The 20,912-nt window shown below is 37.8% G+C and overlaps 1 protein-coding gene and 1 pseudogene across 1 annotated transcript in view; both read left to right on the forward strand.

Annotated features, from left to right (window-relative positions):
- The window catches only part of PCNT (pericentrin), a gene marked incomplete in the record, with an annotated part of 2,997,294 nt that overhangs the window by 694,261 nt on the left and 2,282,121 nt on the right, over nt 1–20,912 (forward strand). Inside the window, 1 exon segment of the mRNA XM_044060288.1 lies at nt 19,984–20,200. Coding sequence (XP_043916223.1) covers nt 19,984–20,200 — 217 coding nt within the window.
- Nucleotides 20,366–20,912, forward strand: part of LOC122793683 — an 88,389-nt pseudogene continuing 87,842 nt past the window's right edge.

A 20,912-nucleotide genomic window follows, 5' to 3' on the forward strand; every position in this document is an offset into this window, starting at 1 on the left:
TGGTATGAACCCTTTCTCAATACTAAATACATACATATACACAAAGCAACTGCTTTTATACAGGCCTAGTAGTCATGTGACTGCAGCCAAAGTCACATGACTTATTCAAATGTACAATTTAAAAAATTTAAAGAAACACACTGCAAAAAAGCATTTGTTAAAGAAACTAGACATATACATATATATGATCACATTTCAAAACAATATCTAGCACATATATATTCTTAATTATAAAAATATAAAAATATACATATATACCTATATGTTTAATATAAACTCTAAAAATATTAAAACATAGGTGTAGATGCAGATGCAGAGGATTCCATTCCCTCTACCTCCCCTCCAGAGGACTTTTCTTTTGTTGAAACCTTGCATACCTTAAGAGAGCATTTCCGCTGGGAATGCCAGGACTACCCACAGTCCAAAAAGAGACTAAGAGAATTTTTAGACTTGCCTCAGCACAGGCCTCTAGCTATACCCCCTGTCCTGGATATTGTAGATGTCTTCATGGAGTCCAGTCTTGCTCCTGATTCTTTACCTCCAGCTCCTAGAAAGCCTGATAGGTACTACAGAGTACCTGACTCACACCAATTTCTCTTTAAGAATCCCACTGCGGATCCAGAGACCATTTCCCAGGGACCTAAAGGTATTAAGGCCACTACAGGCCAAAACCCTACCCCTTTGGACAGGGATTCTAGAGCGTTAGACAGATGGGGTAAGAAGGTATACACCTCTGCAACTCTTGCCATAAGGGATTTAAATTGCCAGTTTCACATGTTAAAGTATCAGCAGTATATCATGGAACTAATTAAACAGAAAATGTTGTTGCTTCCAGATTGTGCAGAGAAGAAAGATTTACAAGAGTTGATGCATTCTGCAAACCAAGTTAGTAAACATAGTTTGCAGGGTGGTTTTGATGCCTTAGAAGCATCTTGCAGGGCTGCTGTCACTGGGTGTGTACTGAGAAGGCATGCTTGGCTGGAGGAACGAATCTTGCCAGACCATGTCAAAGCAAAATTGCTAGATACTCCATTAAACCAGGAACGCTTGTTTGGCACAAAAGCAGAAGTTGTTCTTAAAAAGATGGAGGAAAAAGCTAAATCTATGCAAACTGTTAAAGATTTCTTACAGGTACAGCCACCTAGATTCAGTAGACGTTGGCTTTCTAAAAACTGGTACTTTTTAGTCCCTCCCAAACTTTCTCGGTCCGAACCCAGGGGCAACAGACCACCAAAACTACAGTCTCAGCATGTGTAGAGATCTAATCAATGGAGTGCTCCCACCTCTAAAACTGGGAGTGGTAAGCCACCCCCTTATGGAAAAAGTTCACAATGACTTGTCTATCATTCTTCCCAGCCATGCCCAAGTACTTGCACCCCTAGGAGGAAAACTCGCCCTGCATGCTAAAAAATGGGATGTCCATTACCCAGGACCAATGGGTCCTAAGCATCGTATCCCAGGGATACAGATTCTACTTTCACTCACTGCCAACCTCAAGCGGGGTGCCAGACCTTCCTCCAAACCAGTGGCCGGAGGATCAAAAGCAAGTACTTTGTCTTCTAAGTATCAGGGTTATTCATCCTGTTCCAATAGCGCAAAGGGGACAGGGTTTCTATTCCAGACTGTTCCTGGTGCCCAGAAAAGAGAGCTCATGGTGCCCTATCGTAGATCTGTCCATTCTCAGCACCTCCCTGGTGTTCCCAAAATTCAAAAGGCTTACTCTACAACAGCTGCTTCCTGTGCTAGCCAAGAACTCCTGGCTAATCACCCTAGACTTAAAAGAAGCTTATCTGTACATCCCCATTAGGGAATCTTGCAGGAAATGTCTACGTTTCAGGGTAGGCTCTATGCACTTCCCTTTGGCTTATTTACTGCGCTCAGGGTATTAACAAAGTGCCTGGCTCCATCCATTGCATACTGCAGGCATAGAAATATTCAAATTTACCCGTACTTGGGCAATTGCCTGATTCAGGCAAATAGTCAGGAATTGCTCCTTCAGCACCTGTTATTTTTAAGGAGACTTCTAACTTTTCTGGGATATACCATCAGCGAAAAGAAAGCACATCTGGTGCCCAGACAAAAAAGATTGTATTCCTGGGAGCAAGCTTGAACACAACTTCCCAGATGGCATTCCTCACTCTAGAAAAGCAGGTTCATTTGACAAACTACTTCAAACTAATGGCCTCCTAGACCCAGCTACCTGCAAGAAAAATACTGCAAGCCCTAGGGTTTATGGCCTCACGCATTCTTCTAATTCCATATGCAAGACTGCATATGAGGAAACTTCAGTGGTACTTAGAGTCTCTGGTGTCAACACTCTCAGGTCTTGAAAGCACTGATTCCGATCATTCCTTGTCTAAGGGCAGAGTTCCTTTGGTGGGCAGAGGCTTGAAACCACAACAAGGGACTTCCTTTCACTCAATCTCTTGCCACCCAAGCCCAGTCAACAGGCACATTACACTATGCATTGGGGGCACACTTGGCAGGCAAATGCATTCAAGGGCAATGACGCCCAAGACAAATTCACCTGCATATCAATCAAAAGAAATGTTAGCTGTACAGAATGCTCTGACAGCCTTCAAATACCTTTTCCTTTTAGGACAACTCTTGATAAAGACAGACAACACCACAGATATGTGGTACATAAACAAGCAGGGGGTAACTCATTCCTGCCCACTCTGCAGGTTTGCCATGGCCCTGTGGAACACCGCCTTGAGCAGCCAAGTGCACCTGCAAGCTCAATTCCTACCAGGCAAACAAAAGACATTGACAGACAACTTAATCAGACAGCTACTGGACCCACATGAGTGGAAACTGGAACCCAACTCATTTAAATTTCTAATCAACAGGTGTGGGATTCCAGAAGTGGACCTTTTTGCCCCCCCCCCCCCCCTCCCCAAACCATCAATTGAACAAACTTTGCACCAGAAATCCCCACAGCCAAGCATGGCGAGTGGATGCCCTATCTTTCACATGGGAAAACCTCTGTTTCCCCCTTTGCCCCTCCTCTCAAAAGTACTACTCATGATCAAGCAGGACAGACCAAGGACAATCCTTATCACACCAAACTGGCCATGCCAGCACTGGTACCTACACCTACGCAGTCTGACAGCAGTGCCACCCTGGCACCTACTTCAGACCCCCTTCCTGCTGTCCTAGCAGGAGGGACAGATTTTGCATTCTCAGCTGCAAACACTGAACTGTGCAGCCTGGCTTCTTCCCTGAACACAACAATGCAATCCTCAACAAACAAGTGCTGGACGTCATCCTTGAGGCCAGAAGGCTTGGTACTAGGAAATCCTTTTCAGAAAAGTAGAAAAGGTATGTTCTTAGAGCCAGTCTCTCTAGGAAAGGGCACTGCCGTGCCCTCCCTACCTCAAATTCTAGATTACCTAGCAGAGCTGCTCCACAAAGGCTTTTCCTTCTCATCAGTTAAGATTCACACCTCGGCCATCTCAGCTCATTACAATATGGAGCCACCTCTCTTTTCTCACCCTCTGATCCCACAGTTCCTGAGAGGAGCTAACTATTTAAGACCCCCAAGGAGAGCTCCCACCCCTGCCTCGGACCTTAACTTGACACTAGAGAAGCTCACGCTCCCCCCGTTTGAACCTGCAGCTACAGCAGTTTTAAAATTCTTGTCTTGGAAAACAGCCTTACTTCTAGCCATCACTTCAGCAAGAAGAGTGTCTAAGCTACAGGCCCTAATGGCTGTGGAACCCTTCGTTATTTTCCAGGCTGACAAGGTTTCCATCAGGACTAACCCATCATTTATGCCCAAGGTGGTATCCAGTGTGGCCCTAAACCAATCCATCCATTTACCAACACTTTTCTCTAATCCTCAGAATAAAGGGAAGAGGATCCTGCACTCCTTGGACGTGCACAGACAGCTGCCTTTCAGAAAATCTGACCAGCTGCTAGTCAGCTTTTCTACAGGGGCAGAGGGCAAGGCCATTTTAAAGCAAACCATTTCCAAATGGTAGCACATTGCATCCATTTCTGTTACAACCACCATGGAAAAACCTACCCCACAGGGGATCAGAACTCATTCCACTAGGGCTACCTCAACTACTACAGCATTTCTCAGGGGAGTCCCTACCAGGGACATCCTGGAAGCTGCAACCTGGAATTAGGTACACACCTTCACCAAGCATTACCACTTACCTGTCTTTTCTAAATCCAGAGCTGGATTTGCCACAGCAGTCTTACCAAGGCCTGCTAGTCAGCCCTAACACTTCTTGACTGCCTCCACCCTTACTCAGCTTTGGGAATCAACCTAAGTGTGATGACTGCAACAGTGAAACACGAAGAACATAGTACAGTTGTGTACATGTACAATAAATGTAGATGTTCGAGTGTATTCACTTTTGCAGTCCTGATTACCCTTCCTCCAGCACCCCGACTTTTCTAGACTTTCTACCTATCCTCTTTTTGGCCATATCTTATGGCTGCGGTATTTACTTTTTACTGGAGGTGTTCCACACCATGTAATTACTTCCTATTTTGGGGGCTCCTGACATCTGGGGCAAGAAAAACAGAAGTAACGGCATTGGCTGCATGTTTTATACCCCTGATGTTTTGACGTCATGGAAGAGGTGACTGCGTCAGACGCAGAAATCTCAAGACTCTGGTATTAAGGCCAACCGAGGGCTACCTGCAGGCAGATAACCCAAGTGTGATGACTGCAACAATGAATACACTCAAACATCTACATTTATGGTAAGTATACACAACTGTACTGTCCCACTGCTCCTGCATTTAGCCAAGGTGGATCACCATAAGTTACTCCACAGAATGGAACTTCTCACATAACACAAAGGAACTCTAATCTATCCTCACTTGTCTACCCTTCAGCTGATGTTGTGGGTGATAGGGTCTTAATTCCTTTCAGACACCTTTCTTTCAGAGGACATGCTCAGGTTTCTGTAGGAGGCCAGGAAACCCAATGCAAGGAAATCTTACTTATACCAGTACTCACTGACAGTGGACGTCCCTCTGGTTCTCTCATACTTGTGTGAATTACTAGATGCTGACTTAACTTACTCTTTAGTCAGAGTGCACATGTCAGCTATTTCTGCCTCTGTCTCCTCCTCTAGCTTCCAATTTTGAGGATAAACAATTCTTAAAAGGCTTCCTTCACATAAGACATCCCCCCAGGAAACCTGTGGCACCCCCTTGGGATCTTAAATTTGTAGAGAATTTGACCCTTGCTTCTTTTGAGCCAGCAACTTCTGCTTCCTTGAAAATTTGCTCCTGGAAAACTATTTTGCTGCTTGCACTAACCTCAGCTAAGAAGGGTTTCTGAGCTACAGGCCCTAATGGCTTCCCCTCCCTTTTTGGTGTTCCACAGAGACAGTGTCTCTCCACACTGACCCTACCAGTCCACCCACTTACCTACCTTTTTTTCCCCCTCCACAGAACTCTGAGGAGGGGATGTTGCACACCTTGGATGCGCATAGACAGCTTAGGTTTTATCTTGACAAAACTAAGGATATCAGAAAGTCAGACCAGTTGTTTGTCTCATTCCACCCTAGAGCTTTAGGGCTCCCTGTCTCTAAACACACTATTTCCAGCTAGATCTCTAACGTCATTTACATCTGCTACTAGCATCATGGAACGAGCTTCCCATCCCCTGTTAAGGCACATTCTACCAGGGCTGTTTATTTCTCTGGTGCCTTCTTCATAGGAATGGACACTAACTCCATTCTGGAGGCAGCCACCTGATCTTCAGTCCATACCTTCAACAAACATTATTATAGATTGGACAACACTTCTAAGTCTAGGTCAGGGTTTCCAAGGGCTATTCTCCATAGCTTGATGGAACTCTCCTCTGCCTCCTTCCTTTCCTTATGACATTTGGTAGTCTTCCTCACGTTAAGAATACTGCAACAGAGGAATAGAAGGACATAATTAGTTGTGATAAATCTTACTTTAACGATAGATGTCTTTGTCTTTCCTGTTGCAGTATTCCATCCCTCCCTCCTCCTCACTCACTTTGTTTTTGCTTGGAAATACTTGACCTACATACCCCATTAGACGGGCGTTCCTTCTGAGACACTCTGTTCTGAGGAGGGTGTATGCATATGTCGCTTTTATCGCTGATGTACAACAGCTGCCTATGTGCGATGTACCACGCACCCCTAGTAGTAAATATAGTAGTAACAGTCTTTTGTATACTGGCTAACATTGGGTCATTGTGTCAGACAGCTCCTTCATGTTAAGTATACTGCAGTAGGGAAGAGGAGGGCATCTATCGTTATGGTAAGATTTTACAAAAGTAATGTTTCCTGTTTCTCAAATGTTGTGACCTTGGAGGTATAATTTTAACTTAGAGGACTGTGTGGGGTGAGTTTGGGGTTGGGGTCTTTCCCCTGTAGAAACACATAGAGAATGTATAGTATTGTGTTGTGGAAGTGTCAAAATATGATAGTGAGGCATACTGACTTTGTAGAGGAACTATGTAAGTTTGGCAGTGGACTGTAGACCTTGTCATAACATTTGAGTAGAGTTTTGAGCATTATGATCGTGTGGAGGGTAGAACTGCAGCCTAGCAGTTTCTTGTCACACAGCTCCAGAAATCAGTGCTTCCTTTCCCTTTCCCTCTGTAGACCTGAACTTCATGCAGGTAGGCTGTACCCACTTATTGTATGAGCCTGCTTGCTCAGCAGCATTGAAGTTTGTTTCATGGAAGACTGCCTTCCCAGTAGATATCTTCACAAGGTCTGTATCAGAACTTCATCCAGTTATGTGCAGTGAATTGTATCTGGGCTTCAATATAAGATGCCCCTTCAAGGCAAACCCCTCTGCCTTCCTGAAGGTAGTTGTGGAGGTTTCCCTGAACCGTTCCATCAGTATCTCTTTTTTTTTTTTGTGGTTGGTAGTAACCAAGGGAGAATGGACCTGCATCAACAGCTCAGGCTTACCTGGAGAAAGTTTAGGATGACATACTGTTATTAAGCCTCTTCCTTTCGGAGAAAGGAGAAGGAGAGCTTGCAGTTGGCTGATGGCCATTTTCCAAGAGAACTGGCAGCAAACTTTTGACATCATTCCTCTAACCTGCTGTTGACAAATGCTGCTGTTAGCTGTCATTCCAGTAGAGGAGTGGCTGCTGTCAGTGGTTTCTTCAAGTGTGTATTAGTTTGGACATTTTTGACAAAGCCAATTGGTCCTTTGTGCATATACACACCTTTATCAAGAATTTTTGCGTGCTCTATTGCATGTCCCGAAGAATTATTTAACCATGGACTCATGGATAGTCCTCACATAGACTGCTTGCTAAGGTAAGCTCATATCTCTTATGTTTGGCTCAACATTTTGGATAAAACAATGGATCTGATGTTGTCTTTTCCATCAGTTCTTCAACTGATGGGTCTTCAGATCAGACTTTGGCTGCTTCAGACTTTAGGATCCCCCTCTAAGGCGCCTCCCCTTACCTATAATCCCCATTCTGTTCCCAACATTACCTCAGATTTAGTTTGCTGCACTTTGAGTTCAGACGTGATTCACTTGCTCGGGCTCACCTAAACTAAGTTTTTTAACCTATTGAATTTGTTTTTCTTAAGATTGTGTTGGGAAGATTCCTTTTCCTGGTTTCTTTTTTTAAATCTGATTACTGGTTTCATTTTTCTTCTACTCTGTTCCTTTGGCTTGTATTATTAATACCATTTTTGGTAGTTGTTAATACCTTTCTGGGCAGACTTTTATGTTCTTGTTGCTTTTCTTCTGTAGCATTTGTTTTTGTCATGTTGGACAAACTGTCAGGCTTTAAGAAATGTAACTACAAAATTCCCAGCACAAATGCTCACCAAAAGTTCATCTATTGTTTAGCCATCCCCTCCTCTCTGAGCCTCCGTGTTAGATAGCTCAGCTCCAACATTGGTCTTGGAGCAGGGCCAGGGTGATTCCTTGGTTCATCCTGGTCTGGTCAGCTTTTACTTTGGATTTTTCCTCTGCTTCTGCCTTTGAGGTGGTCAGTAGAGCTGTCTCCAGTGTTAGATACTCTTCTTCCCTTCTGTGGTCCTCTCACCCCTCAGTGAATAAACCTGTGTTTTGAGGCTGTACCATATATCCTGTTGGGCCAACTGGTTCTTGCTAGCCTCTGTGTTCAGGAAACCCCTCAGTCTTTCAAGTCCTCTCCTGAAACACCCCCATGCATGAGTTCCCTCAGAAGTACATGTATAAGAGGGGGCGTGGCCAAGGATGAACACAGGATAGCAGCAGATTTCTTCAGCTCCACCAATTTCATTACATTGACAGGAATTAATTACTTAAAAAATTAATTCTTGAAGTAATTTTCTTTCTAAATATGTTTGTTTTATATAGTTCTTGAACTATATCTAAAAAAGAAAGGAAATCTTAATAATATTCCTGTCAGAAATTACTTTGGAAATTTTCTTGTCAGTTTATCAGTCTGAAATGAGTTCCAGTAAGACAAATTCTCAAGACTCCAGCATCAAGAAAGAACTTCAGTCTCTCATAATTATAGTCCAGCAACTTACTGCTAAGATGGATAAAATAGATACTAAAATAGACACTTTCATAGAAAAAACTACAAAACAAATAGACTTGTTACATATGGACCTGCAACAACAGAAGATCCAGATGACAGGCATAGAAGAAGCTGTGAATGACATGGAAAATAAAATACAAGAACAGGAAATCAACATTGAGTTTCTGCTGAAACAAAATACACATTTACAAACAAAGCTGGATGACCTGGAAAATAGATCTAGGCGCAATAACATTAGGATTTTTGGACTGCCAGAAAATATTGAAGGTAACAATATTACTTCTTTTTTAACAACATGGCTCCCTAAAACTTTAGATTTGCCAGAAGCATTCTCTTTTGGTATCGAAAGAGCACATAGATCTATAGCTAATACTAACTCTAACAAAAACTGTCCTAGATCAGTTATAGTTAGATTTCTATCATCTTTTGATAGAGATGGTTCTTAAATCTGCTTGGGCTAAAGCTCCTGTTAAGTTTAATGAGGCAACTGTGCATTTTGACAATGACTATTCTTCCATGGTAATTGCTAAAAGAAAAGTTTTTCTGCCACTAATAAGGGAGCTTAAAAAAGCACAGTTTAAAACATACCTTCTGTTTCCTGCCAAGCTTAAAATCTTCCTTCCTGATGGTCCTAAGGTCTTCGATGATTTAGACTCTGCTTTACTGTTTGTCAAAGAAAAAAGGATTTTGGATAAAATAGAAGAAATGGAATGGGCTAGTTCTTCATTAAAGAGATTGGCAACTGAAGCTTCCTGGAAGACTTCAGAGAAGAAGAAGAGACTAAAAAACAAATGATTTGTTATATGTTTTTTCTCTCTCATCATTTTAGTTCATTATTAATCTTTTTGAATATAGTTCCTGCATTTCCAGAAAGCCACAAATATTTTGGAAAAGATTTAATCAAAGTTATTCTCTATGTGCAACAAAATGTTTTGTTTCATAACCAGTCAAAATGCCTGAGGATTTAATGGCAGGCTGTGACTCGATTTGTTTTTCTTTCTGAAAAAAGTAAGGTTAGTAATTTGATACATTTTTTATCTTTACCTTTTTTTTTCCTTCTTCTTTTATTATTTTCTTTGTTTAAACAATGACATTCTATTTAGATTATGTAGTGGGTAAAGGGTGGGGGAGGGCAGGGAGTGAACAGTAATGAAAATATCATTAATAGAATAATAACATATTTATTTCTTGTAAAAGTTTATAAGTTCTTCAAATGCTATTTCTAATTATACTTTCTTGATTATACTGCTTATGCTTGTTTGTAAATAATCTGTCATGCTTTAACTAATAATAATCAGAACTAAATAAGAGTAAATAATATGTTTTATTTTTAACTCTATTAATATAAACAGTAAGTAACATTCCATTGTATATACTTCTTCCAGCTTTCTCTTACATTTATTTCTGCCTCACTCCCTTTTATTTTCTACTCTCTTTTTCTTTTCTTTATTAATATATAGAAATGCTTTAGACTGTGTGGGCACAGTGAATAATAGGATTTGTATGAAAATTAAGTTGGGAGAAGAATGCTGAGTTTTATTGCTTGCTGGTAATTTTGAGTTTAATTTCACTTGCATAGAGGCTGTGATGATCTGTGGAATACATTGTGGAGGTTCTGTCATGTTTAGATGCATTTACACTGCTAAATGAATGTTTGTCACTAGTTTTTAATAAGTTTCTGCCAAAATGTTAAGAGAGACAATCTGGGATGTGGGCTGTCTTATGCACAATGTCCTTGAGTTACCTCAGAATCTTCAAATCACAGAATTCTCACAGAGAAACTGAAAGCAGTTAGTATAAACACTGACAAGGTTATCACACTGACACACCACAGATTCAGGAAAAATACTCTGTTCATAAAATATGTCAGTTATAATGAGTTTAAATGATGTAGTTTCTTGTAGTAAGTAAATGTCTTATTTTAGAAGGCATAAAAATGAAACATTTATTTAAATGTTTTTGAAAATCTACTTAACAGCAGCATAATAATCTGTGTTAAAAATTTGTGTTCCAAACATATACTTTACTATAACTCATTTAATTCATCTGATTGACAAACATAAATAATCTTATAACTCTATTCTGGAAGAAATGTCATGTGATATATTTTAAAGCAATAGGTTAGCATGATTGTAAAATCTGGTTACCAATATGTGTTTGCTGTGCATTATTTTGTATAAAGCAGACAGATTTATTCTAGGGACAGCAAGTAGGATAGTGCTCTACTAACACACAACTCAGTGAGATCAGATATATATATATATATATGTGTGTGTGTGTGTGTGTGTGTGTGTGTGTGTGTGTGTGTGTGAGTGTGATGGCTTTTTTTTTTCTGAGAATCTGCATAACTATCCAATATGATTTATAATAATTTCTATGAATACAATATTTTACTCTATTGACAAAATGAATGTTTGCCACAAGTTTTAATAAGTTTCCCGCCAAAATGTTAAGGGAGACAATCTGGGATGTGGGCTGTCTCATGCATAGTGTCCATGAGTTTCCTCAGAAGCTTCACTCACAGAATTTTCACAGAGAAACTGAAAGCAGTTAGTATAAACATTGACAAGGTTATCACACTGACACACCACAGATTCAGGAAAATACTCTATTCATAAAATATGTCAGTTATGATGAGTTTAGATGATGTAGTTTCTTGTAGCAAGTAAATATCTTATTTTAGAAGGCATAGAAAATGAAACATTTATTTAAATGTTTTGAAAATCTACTTAACAGTAGCATAATAATCTGTGTTAAAACTTGTGTCCCAAACATATACTTTACTATAACTCATTTAATTCATCTGATTGGCAAGCATAAATAATCTTATAACTCTATTCTGGAAGAAATGTCATGTGATATATTTTAAAGCAGTAGGTTAGCATGATTGTAAAATCTGGTTACTAATATGTGTTTGCTGTGCATTATTTTGTATAAAGCAGACAGATTTATTCTAGGGACAGCAAGTAGGATAGTGCTCTACTAACACACAACTCAGTGAGATCAGATATATATATATATATATATATATATATATATATATATATATATGTGTGGTATGTGTATCTATGTATATATGTGTATGTGTGTGTGTGTGTGTGTGTGTGTGTATATGTGTGTGTGTATATGTATGTGTGTGTGTCTGTGTTTATGTGTGTGATGGCTTTTTTTTTTTAGGTAACGCAGGTGTTTCTGAGAATCTGCATAACTATGCAATATGATTTATAATAATTTTTATGAATACAATATTTTACTCTATTGACAATAATGAGTTTAAGTAAATGCTCATATACAAACAATTCAAGATTTTTTGGAAGCTGTTGATAGAATTCACATGACAGAAAATAGATGCATCTTAATGCATGTAATGTCTGAATCATATTAGCCAAAGTTTTTGATTTAAATGAATGTTAGAACATAATTTTCTCTCCTCTTGATTTCTAACGTTAAGATTATTTGAATGCTATTAGAATTCAAGTGTTATATATTACATAGATCTATATAATAGTATGAACAGTTTAAAAAAAAAAAAAAAAAAAAAAAAGTTTATTTTAGTTTATATGATGCTGTTTTACCAAATGTGTAGTTTTGTCTTGATAGATAATTGAATTGAAAACTGTTAACCTCAGTTAAATATAACTAGTATTAAATTGATAAGGTGGTAGCTGAGGTACTGCTGCTTAGGGTAGGGGGTTAACTTGAGTAGTAAATACTGCTCTAAGTTGGAGTTTTCAACTTCAGGCGGGATGCAAGGTTTAATCCTTACATTATTTTCACTTGTTCATTGTTATATGTATATAGTTTTGACATCCACAATATATTTTGTACACTCATTGTCACTACAAACAAAATTGAATCCTATACAAAATCCCATAAGAGATTTAATAAATACAGCTATATTTAAGGGTACACCTAAAAGAGGAGATGTAACATGATTTATCTTGTTATTTGTTATTTCGATCATAAGATTCTTGAGTTTTAAAAATGCCAAATGACATCTTTAAAAGGAATTTCTTTAAACATTAATGGATTGAATAATCCGTGTAAAAGGGCAAGCCTAATAAGATACATTAATCTACACAAGGCCAATCTAGTCTTCCTGCAAGAAACCCATCTCTTGAAAAAAGATATTGATAAACTAGCCACTAATAAGTATGCAGTATTGGTTAGTTCAGAGCACACTCAGAAAAAAGAGGAGTGGCTATTTTATGGAATAAAAGTATGCCCATTCCTAAAACCATTAAGTCTTATCAGGATGACAAAGGAATGTTTTGTATGGTTACAATACAAATTAATGGGAAGACTTACACTTTAATTAATGTATACTGGATACCTGGAATTGGTATTAATACAGTGAAACATCATATTGATAAGATCATATCATTCTCTATAGGGGATATTATTTTAGCTGGTGATTTTAATTGTATACTACATGAAAGTGATACTACCACTATAAAGAAAAGAAGAATTACATCTAATGCAAAACATTTAAATGATTTTGCTAATTCTTATCATTTGAATGATATTAATAATCAGATAGTCAAAATCATTACCATACACCTTTTTTCTAACAGATACAAAACTTATTCAAAAATAGATAGGGTCTTTATTTCTAACCAGATGGTAACAGATTTAATTAATTCCAAAATCATTTCATGTCCTATATCTGATCATAACTCAATTGTTTTGAATTCATGATAAAAATACTCATAATGTTCAGATCAAAAGGATACCAGCATACTTAACTCAGCTAAAAGACTATAAAGAATATATACTTTCAGAAGTACAACATTTTCTAGACATAAATAATACTCCTGAAGTCTCCATTGTCTATGTTTGGGATGCCTTAAAATCATATCTATATGAACAAAGTATCAGATGGTATAATAACAAAAGGAAATCTTGGGATAAGGAATTGTTAGATATTCAAAGTAAACTAGACTCTTATAAACATAATAATAAAGAAAATATTATGGACAAGAAAGTTATTGAAGAAATAAACAAACTAAATGAGAAATACAAAGAAATTTTAACTCATAAAGTTAAAATAACTTTAGAGAAATACAAGTTTTGTCTTATTCAATAAGCCCCAAATACTTACATAGACTTAAAAATAAAACAAAAAGATTGAATAAACAAAACCATATCAAAGAAATCTTTTCTCTAAGGAAAAAGAAGAATGTTTCTAGTATACCAGAAATACTGGATGAATTTAGAAATCACTTTCACAAGATTAACCATAACAACATTAACATGGAACCTAAAGATAAAATAAAGGAGTTTATAACCACAAACATGAATAAAAAGCTTAATAAACAACAGATTAAACTATTGGACAGGAGTATTTCATATACAGAAGTTATTACACAAATAAATAAGCTTAAATCAAACAAAGCACCGGGTAATGATGGTATTATACCAGAGATATATAAAATCCTTTCTAAAACTACATATTCATTAATACATAAGGTTTTTATTCTGGCCCAAACTGAGTTAATAACCCCCCCCATCTTGGCAATATACATTTATTTCACCAATTTTAAAACCTAATAAAGATCCAACTAGATGTTCTTCATATCGACCCATCTCATTACTTAATGTTGATTATAAAATGTTTATGAGTATTTTTGCTGATAGATTGAAGACAATTATCCCGGCATTATAGACATAGATCAGACGGGCTTCATTGTAAATAGAAATACTTTTGATAATATAAGAAGAACTTTAACATTAATTGATTTTGCAAATAGGAAAAGAAAGATTTAACACTTATTAGTCTTGATATAGGTTCAGCATTTGATTCAGTAAGTTGGGACTATCTGTTTACCTTACTGAAGTGCACAAATTTCTCTGATGCATTTGTAAATTTAATTGAGCATTTATACAAAGGAACGCTGCCTTATATTAAGGTAGGAACATGTTTCACAAAAATACCCATTCTTAAAGGTACAAAGCAGGGATGTCCACTTTCTCCACTGTTATTCACTTTAGTAATGGAGCCTTGGGCTAATTTGATTAGAAACAGTACTGACATAGAGGGTTTTGAAATAGAAGAAAATACAACATCAAAAATTCAACTTTTGCAGATGATGTTCTAATTACATCAGCAGGATCTAATTCTTCTATGCAGTCTTTATTTGATAAAATGATGAATTTTAAAAGTATTTCTGGTTTAATATGCAATGAAGAAAAACTAAAATACTACCTATATATACACGAAAAAATACTCTCATTAGTGATTTTACTAAATATGTACCCAACTCAGGTCAGATAACTTATTTAGGTATAATACTATCTAAAGATATTAAATCTATTATATATAATAACTATAATACCTGTTTTCTTAATATACAAAATCTTTTTAATACCTGGAATAATATGTTTTTACTATGGAGGAGAGACTTACAATTATTAAAATGATAATATTCCCCAAGATTTTATACTTAATACAATCAATAATACTTTCACCTACAAAAATAACTATCAAGAAACTGAATACACTAATGTTAAATTTCTTATGGGCACCTAATAGACCTAGGATTGCATTAAAGAAACATACTAATAGCTGGTCTCAAGGGGTATTTCTTTTCCAGACTTTAATTTATATATTATCTCTTCTATTATAAAAGTTATTACTTTATTAATAGATCGGTCATATGTCGCAAAATGGAAAGATTATTGGGAGCTAATTAGTATGCACTTCATGAAAATCTCCTTAACACATAAAAATATGATTATAAATAACTCCATGTTGTGGGTGCTAAAGGAATTTTGTACTTCACCTATTACACCTAAACATATGGTCTGTTACCCATTAAATATTATTATTAGTTATCGTACCTTTATATTCATGCACCCTAAGTATAGGGAATGGAATTTTATTGTATTCCCTATAATTTATACTCAGGGTATGCTTATGTCATCTACTTCTGAAGGAGCTCATTTAGCTATAGATAATAATCTAAAGTACTGGTATCAGCTGATATCTGATAATAAAGTTAAAAATCTAGATTTCTTAAAACAAGAATTTGATCTAAGAGAAACTTGCTGGTTAGAGGTTCAGATCTTTAGACAACATCTCATTGATAGAATAGATCTAATGTCTATAACAGTTAGAGAATCTATTCCAAAACTGATTGATTACTTGATAATAAATTTACAGCATAAAGTTTCTGATAAAGGTAAACTTTCATATATACATAAAATTATCAGACAAGAAACTTTTTACAATGTAGATTCATACTGGAATTATTTCACCTCTATTAATGGGGACCCACCAACTCAACAAGATAAACAATATATATTGGAATCTGCTTATAGAACTACATCTTCCATTGTCTGGAGACTTTATACATGGAAATTTTTACATAGATCTTTTTATACACCTTTGATGATGAATAAAATTAATAATAAAGATAATCTATGTAAGAGATGTAATGTAGAAATTAATGCTGACTGGGCTCATATGTTTTATGACTGTATGAAGTTGAAAGAATACTGGAAGTCAATTAATGAATTTTTGCAGGCTCTTTTTACAGATAATTTCATTATTTCTAAGTCTCTTATATTATTCAACACACCTGTACCTCAATGTGTTAAAAGATTAAGCTTCCCTTGTTATGGTCTATCCTAGCAGTGGCTAGGAAAATAATAACTAGAAATTGGATTTCAGATGCACCTCCTTTGTTCAATGAATTTAAAAATGTTATGAATATAATGTGTCATATGGAAATAAGCACAATTAGAATGAGAACAACTAGAAAAACATCACATTTTATTGTATGGGATAATTTACAAAATTTGTTAAAAAAATTCTAATTTCAATAGCACAGTATTTTAGTTTAATTAATTGATCTGATTGTATTGGATGTCTTTGTAAATACTTTAGTTGTTTTGTTGAATATTATAATAATACCTATTTTTAATTATTTGTATAAAATTGTTATGATATTTCTCTTATATGTTAAAACAATAAACTTGTTTTAAAAAAAAAAAGAAGTACATGTATAAGAGAGGAGGCACTTTGACTCACCCTAAGAGGTACTCATTGAAGACAGTGATTCCAATGAAGGGGAGGGTCCCCCATATTACCAATCGAGGATGTCTCATTTGGGTGATCCTCAAACTACTGAGACAGAAAGGAGGTTTGTCGTATGGAGCCCCCTCTCAAGAGGGAATAGTGTTTCTTGAGACTTTCAGAATCAGCTTGGTTACTACTTGTGTGGTTCCCCTAACTCAGCAGACATGAAAGGAGCTGGATGGTGGAAGCAATCCCCAAAAAAACTGATAAGTATATTGTGGCTCCAAAAGATCATCCTTATTGCAGTAATAGCACTACAGTAGATACCATGGTAGTAGTGGCAGCACTAAGGCAATGTATAGAAAATAGCTAATCTGTCAATCTCCCTAACCAGGGACTCTAGGGCTTTGGATAGATTTGAGAAGCAAATTTATGCATCAGGTACTTACACCCTGAGATCACTGAACTGTTTGGTACACATGACTAGATTCCAGAGAGATTTGAGTATGAAACTCTCCAAATCTCTGAGTCCATGTCTGCAGAGGACAAGAAAACATTGGCATCTCAGTTGAATACCCTACAGTCCCTTTCAGATGCATCAGTGCACCTGATATCTAACACCACTATTGGTGTTTTAAGGACCACAGGTTCTGACATAACTGTAAGGAGATATGCCTGGGTACACTTGTATGACTTTGCAGTGTCTTTTAACATCTTTTGTAAATGTTTCTTGTATTGGTTTGCCCTGTTCAAACCTAGGGTCAAAGAAGTGCACAGGGTGGAGAAGCTTTCTGCCGTGGGCATACCCCCCCCCCCTTGAGGATTTCCTCTAGAAACCAAAAAAGGTGGAAGAAACTGTCCTTAAATTTGCAGTTTTTTCTCAGGACTCTTATGGAGGTAGACCCCCTCTCCCCCCAGGCAGAGGGGGAATTGTAATGGTGGACGTCACCATCTTTTAGAAGAGGCCTGCAGAATCAAGGTTTCAGGGGTCCTTTCTCCAAGAGGTCTTATCAGTGCTCCTGAATGGTTGCCTGACCACTGCACTCTGGATGCAGTCGGGGTCGGGTAGCACTTTTCTCTGCTCTCAGAAGCCTGGACGTTCATTACCAAAGATATCTGGGTACAAGCAGTTATTTCCAGAGGCTACTGTAGTCCCTTTCTTTGCCCACCACCATCAGAATGTAAACTTACAAATGTCCCACTCGCTCAAAGGGAACAGCTTTATTAAAAAAAAAAAAAAAAAAAAGCTGCCAGATGAGCGACTCATGCAGGAGGTCACTTTAGATCATCAAGGATATATATAATGTATTTTTTGGTGCCAAAAAATAATGGGGACCCAGGCCAGTTTTGGATCTCAGCCATTTAAACCAGTGTATCAAACACATGAAGTTCTAGATGGTCACAGTACAGACGGTCATCCATGTCCAGAGGAAAGATGATTGGATGTGCTTAATGGGTCTTAAAGGATGCATACTACCACATCAGAATGGACAGGTGCTCCAGAAGGAATCTTTGCTTCTGTTTGGGAGCCAGTCACTGTCAGTTTAGGGCCCTGCTCTTTGACCTCATGACAGCCCACTGGGTGTTCATCAAATGCATGACAGTGGTTGTAACTTGTCTCAGACCTCATGGGTGTTTTATATGCTTCCTTAACTAGGTGACTGTCTCCTCACTGCTTCTTTCAGGCCTCTACTAAACGCGGCCAAGAACTACTCACTCCAGCTTTGCTGTCAATTGGGAGTCGCAGTAAATCAAGGCAAATCACATTTTTCTCCAGTGCAGACTTGAGTTCATAGCCACTTGTGTGGACACAACCATTAAGATAGCAAGATTAGAACCCAGCATATTGTCCACCCTATGCAGTCGGACCCTGCACCTTCTTTCTCACCAAATCACCTGCCAGTCTGGCTGTTCAGCTGTTGGGTTTAGTGGCATCTTCTATCATTCTAGTTCCATTGGTGAGATGTTACATGAGAGTTCTCCGGAGTTTTCAGGATCGTGTGACCAACATTTGCAGGACACAGAGTGGTTAATTCAGTCCCCAGAGGTGCCTTGGGGAAGACTATTCCTTTTTCCCCTCCCAAAGCCATATTAACCACAGATTTCTCCCAGCTGGGGTGGGGTGTGTTACATGGGAAGGATGGTCCAATACATGTGGCCCTAGACTGAGGCCAAACTTCACTTCAGCTTTATAAAGATGAGGCCAGTTCTCCAAGCTTTGCATGCCTTTCAGGATATCCTTCCTCTGGGGATGATCTCTTTCCAGATGGACAAAGATGTCTTTCTTATTTGAGAGGCTGGAGCAACAACCTTTTAAAAGAAAAACTTTCTGGTGCATCAGTGTATTTTTGTTTTGAATTACATGTCTAGTCAGCCATCCAGAAAAAAATTAGATTGTAGTGTAGACACTTAAGTAACTCTCAAGCAAATGAAAACCCAATGTGGCAGTTGCAGCATAGTTTTTTTTTCACTTCTTTTTATTCCTCTGCCTTGGCTCTTATTAAATCTCCACATTTCCAGGCCTTTTATCCCATTGTGTAGGCTGAACGTGTTTCTTTGTATTAATTACTTGTAAGTGGTGAGAAGGAATAAATGTCAGCCTAAGAGCCGGAACTGTTAAAATATGTTAACAGTGGAACTTTTTTTTTCTGCATATTTTCCTGTGCTTGTTTTGGTAACATTAGTGTGCGAGTGTGACACATGCATTTATGCCTGGATGGCTACTTTCCTACTAATTTTTGGAGCTCATGTTTGCAAAGTTCATGGTCCCCACCAATGGACAACCGGGCAGTGAGAAATCCTTTCTTCTATGGGAGAATGCAAGTCACGTGCCACTTCATCCTCTTATCTCCTATTGGCCAGCTTCACTGGGTGCTAGTTGTCCAATGTCAGCGAGTTAAAAAACGTAAACTTTGCCTCTCTTCAGTAGGACCAGCTTCATGGTAATAGATAAAGTAAAAGCCTTATGAAAGCTTCTTCTGAACAAGTCCTAGGCCACAGTTTTGTGCAGTATAACTACAGGCTAATATCCAGGGAGGAGCTGTGCAAGGAAAATGGATTAGCACTAAGATTCTTTCATTTAGAGGAAGACTTTTGTAAATTAACTCATGTAATGATATTCAGCTTTGTATGGATCATTGTGACCATTAACAAGTAGTTCATTTGTAGAATCATCTTGCTAGTTTCATGATCATTGCACTGTATAGCAAGGTGGCATATACCCTGTACTTATAAATTTAGATTTAGTTCTTAGATATTAGCTGATGCATTTTTCTGGAAAATGCTTTCCATTCATATATTCTGCTTGCTTTTCCTTTCCAGTTTCATTGTTTGGGCTTTTCATGAGTTCTTTTAGCGGAAGCTAACCTTGTTGCAAACGTGAAGGAAACTTTCTCCTGATTGTTCAAACTTAATACTTGCCTTTCAAGTATCTAAATGTGGTTTTATTTCTTAGGAGGAACTGAATTGTTTGCGAATGAAGTTGGAAGAAAAGCATCAGAGAGAAATGGACACACTGAGGTCCATTCTTGAGCTGGAGCATAAAGAAAAGCTTTTGGAACTGAAGATGGCCTTGTCTGATCGACATTTTTCTGAACTTCAGGAGATGAAGAATAGGCATAGTCTGGAGCTAGAGCAGCTGAGGGCAAGGCTTTCTGATGCGCACATCAAAGGTGGGAGTGAGACAAATTTCTTTTGCATTCATATTTGACTACTGTGTAGATGTTCACATGTGAAATTAGTACTAAAACTGCTTCCTTTTGACAGTAGCCCAGTATTGCAAATGCTTGAAATCTCAAGATACTGGACAGCTGCTTCACGGTACTTGTTGTACAAATATGGTTTGCTGTGGTCATAATGTGGGTTTCTTACCTGTCCTTTGTGCTTCAGCAGAAAGAGAAACTAGACATGATGTGTACATAAAGGTAAAGTGCTAATAAGCTCCAGTGTACCCTTCCTAGCTGCTGCTAAACACTTATTGTAATGATTATTGTAAGGATCATTCCTGCAGGACTTCATAAACTGTATGCTAATTATCCAAGGACAGGATACTAGTCTACAACCCTGATCTTTTTCACTAGTTGGGAACTGTGGCCTATCTTTGGTCATGTGGATACAGGCTGTGATACCATGGTCTTCAGATTGGATTCTAGATATAAATGAGAGTGCAGCAAATTGTGCACAACCCCCCCCCCCCATTCTGAACATATACTCCATGGTTATACAATACTGAGAAAAGCAGAAATTCCCCAGAATAGTAACGGCATACTCAAGTGTCAAACAGTACTTGATGTTTGTATTGATCACTGCTGCAGTAGTCTTAGCTGTATGGGTTATACCCTGCCAAGAATGTAACAGTTGACCAGCTTCAGGGCACTTTCCACA

Source organism: Protopterus annectens, chromosome 2.part0 (assembly GCF_019279795.1).
Source record: "Protopterus annectens isolate FY-2018-M chromosome 2.part0, PAN1.0, whole genome shotgun sequence".
In the NCBI taxonomy this organism is placed as follows: Eukaryota; Metazoa; Chordata; order Ceratodontiformes; family Protopteridae; genus Protopterus; species Protopterus annectens.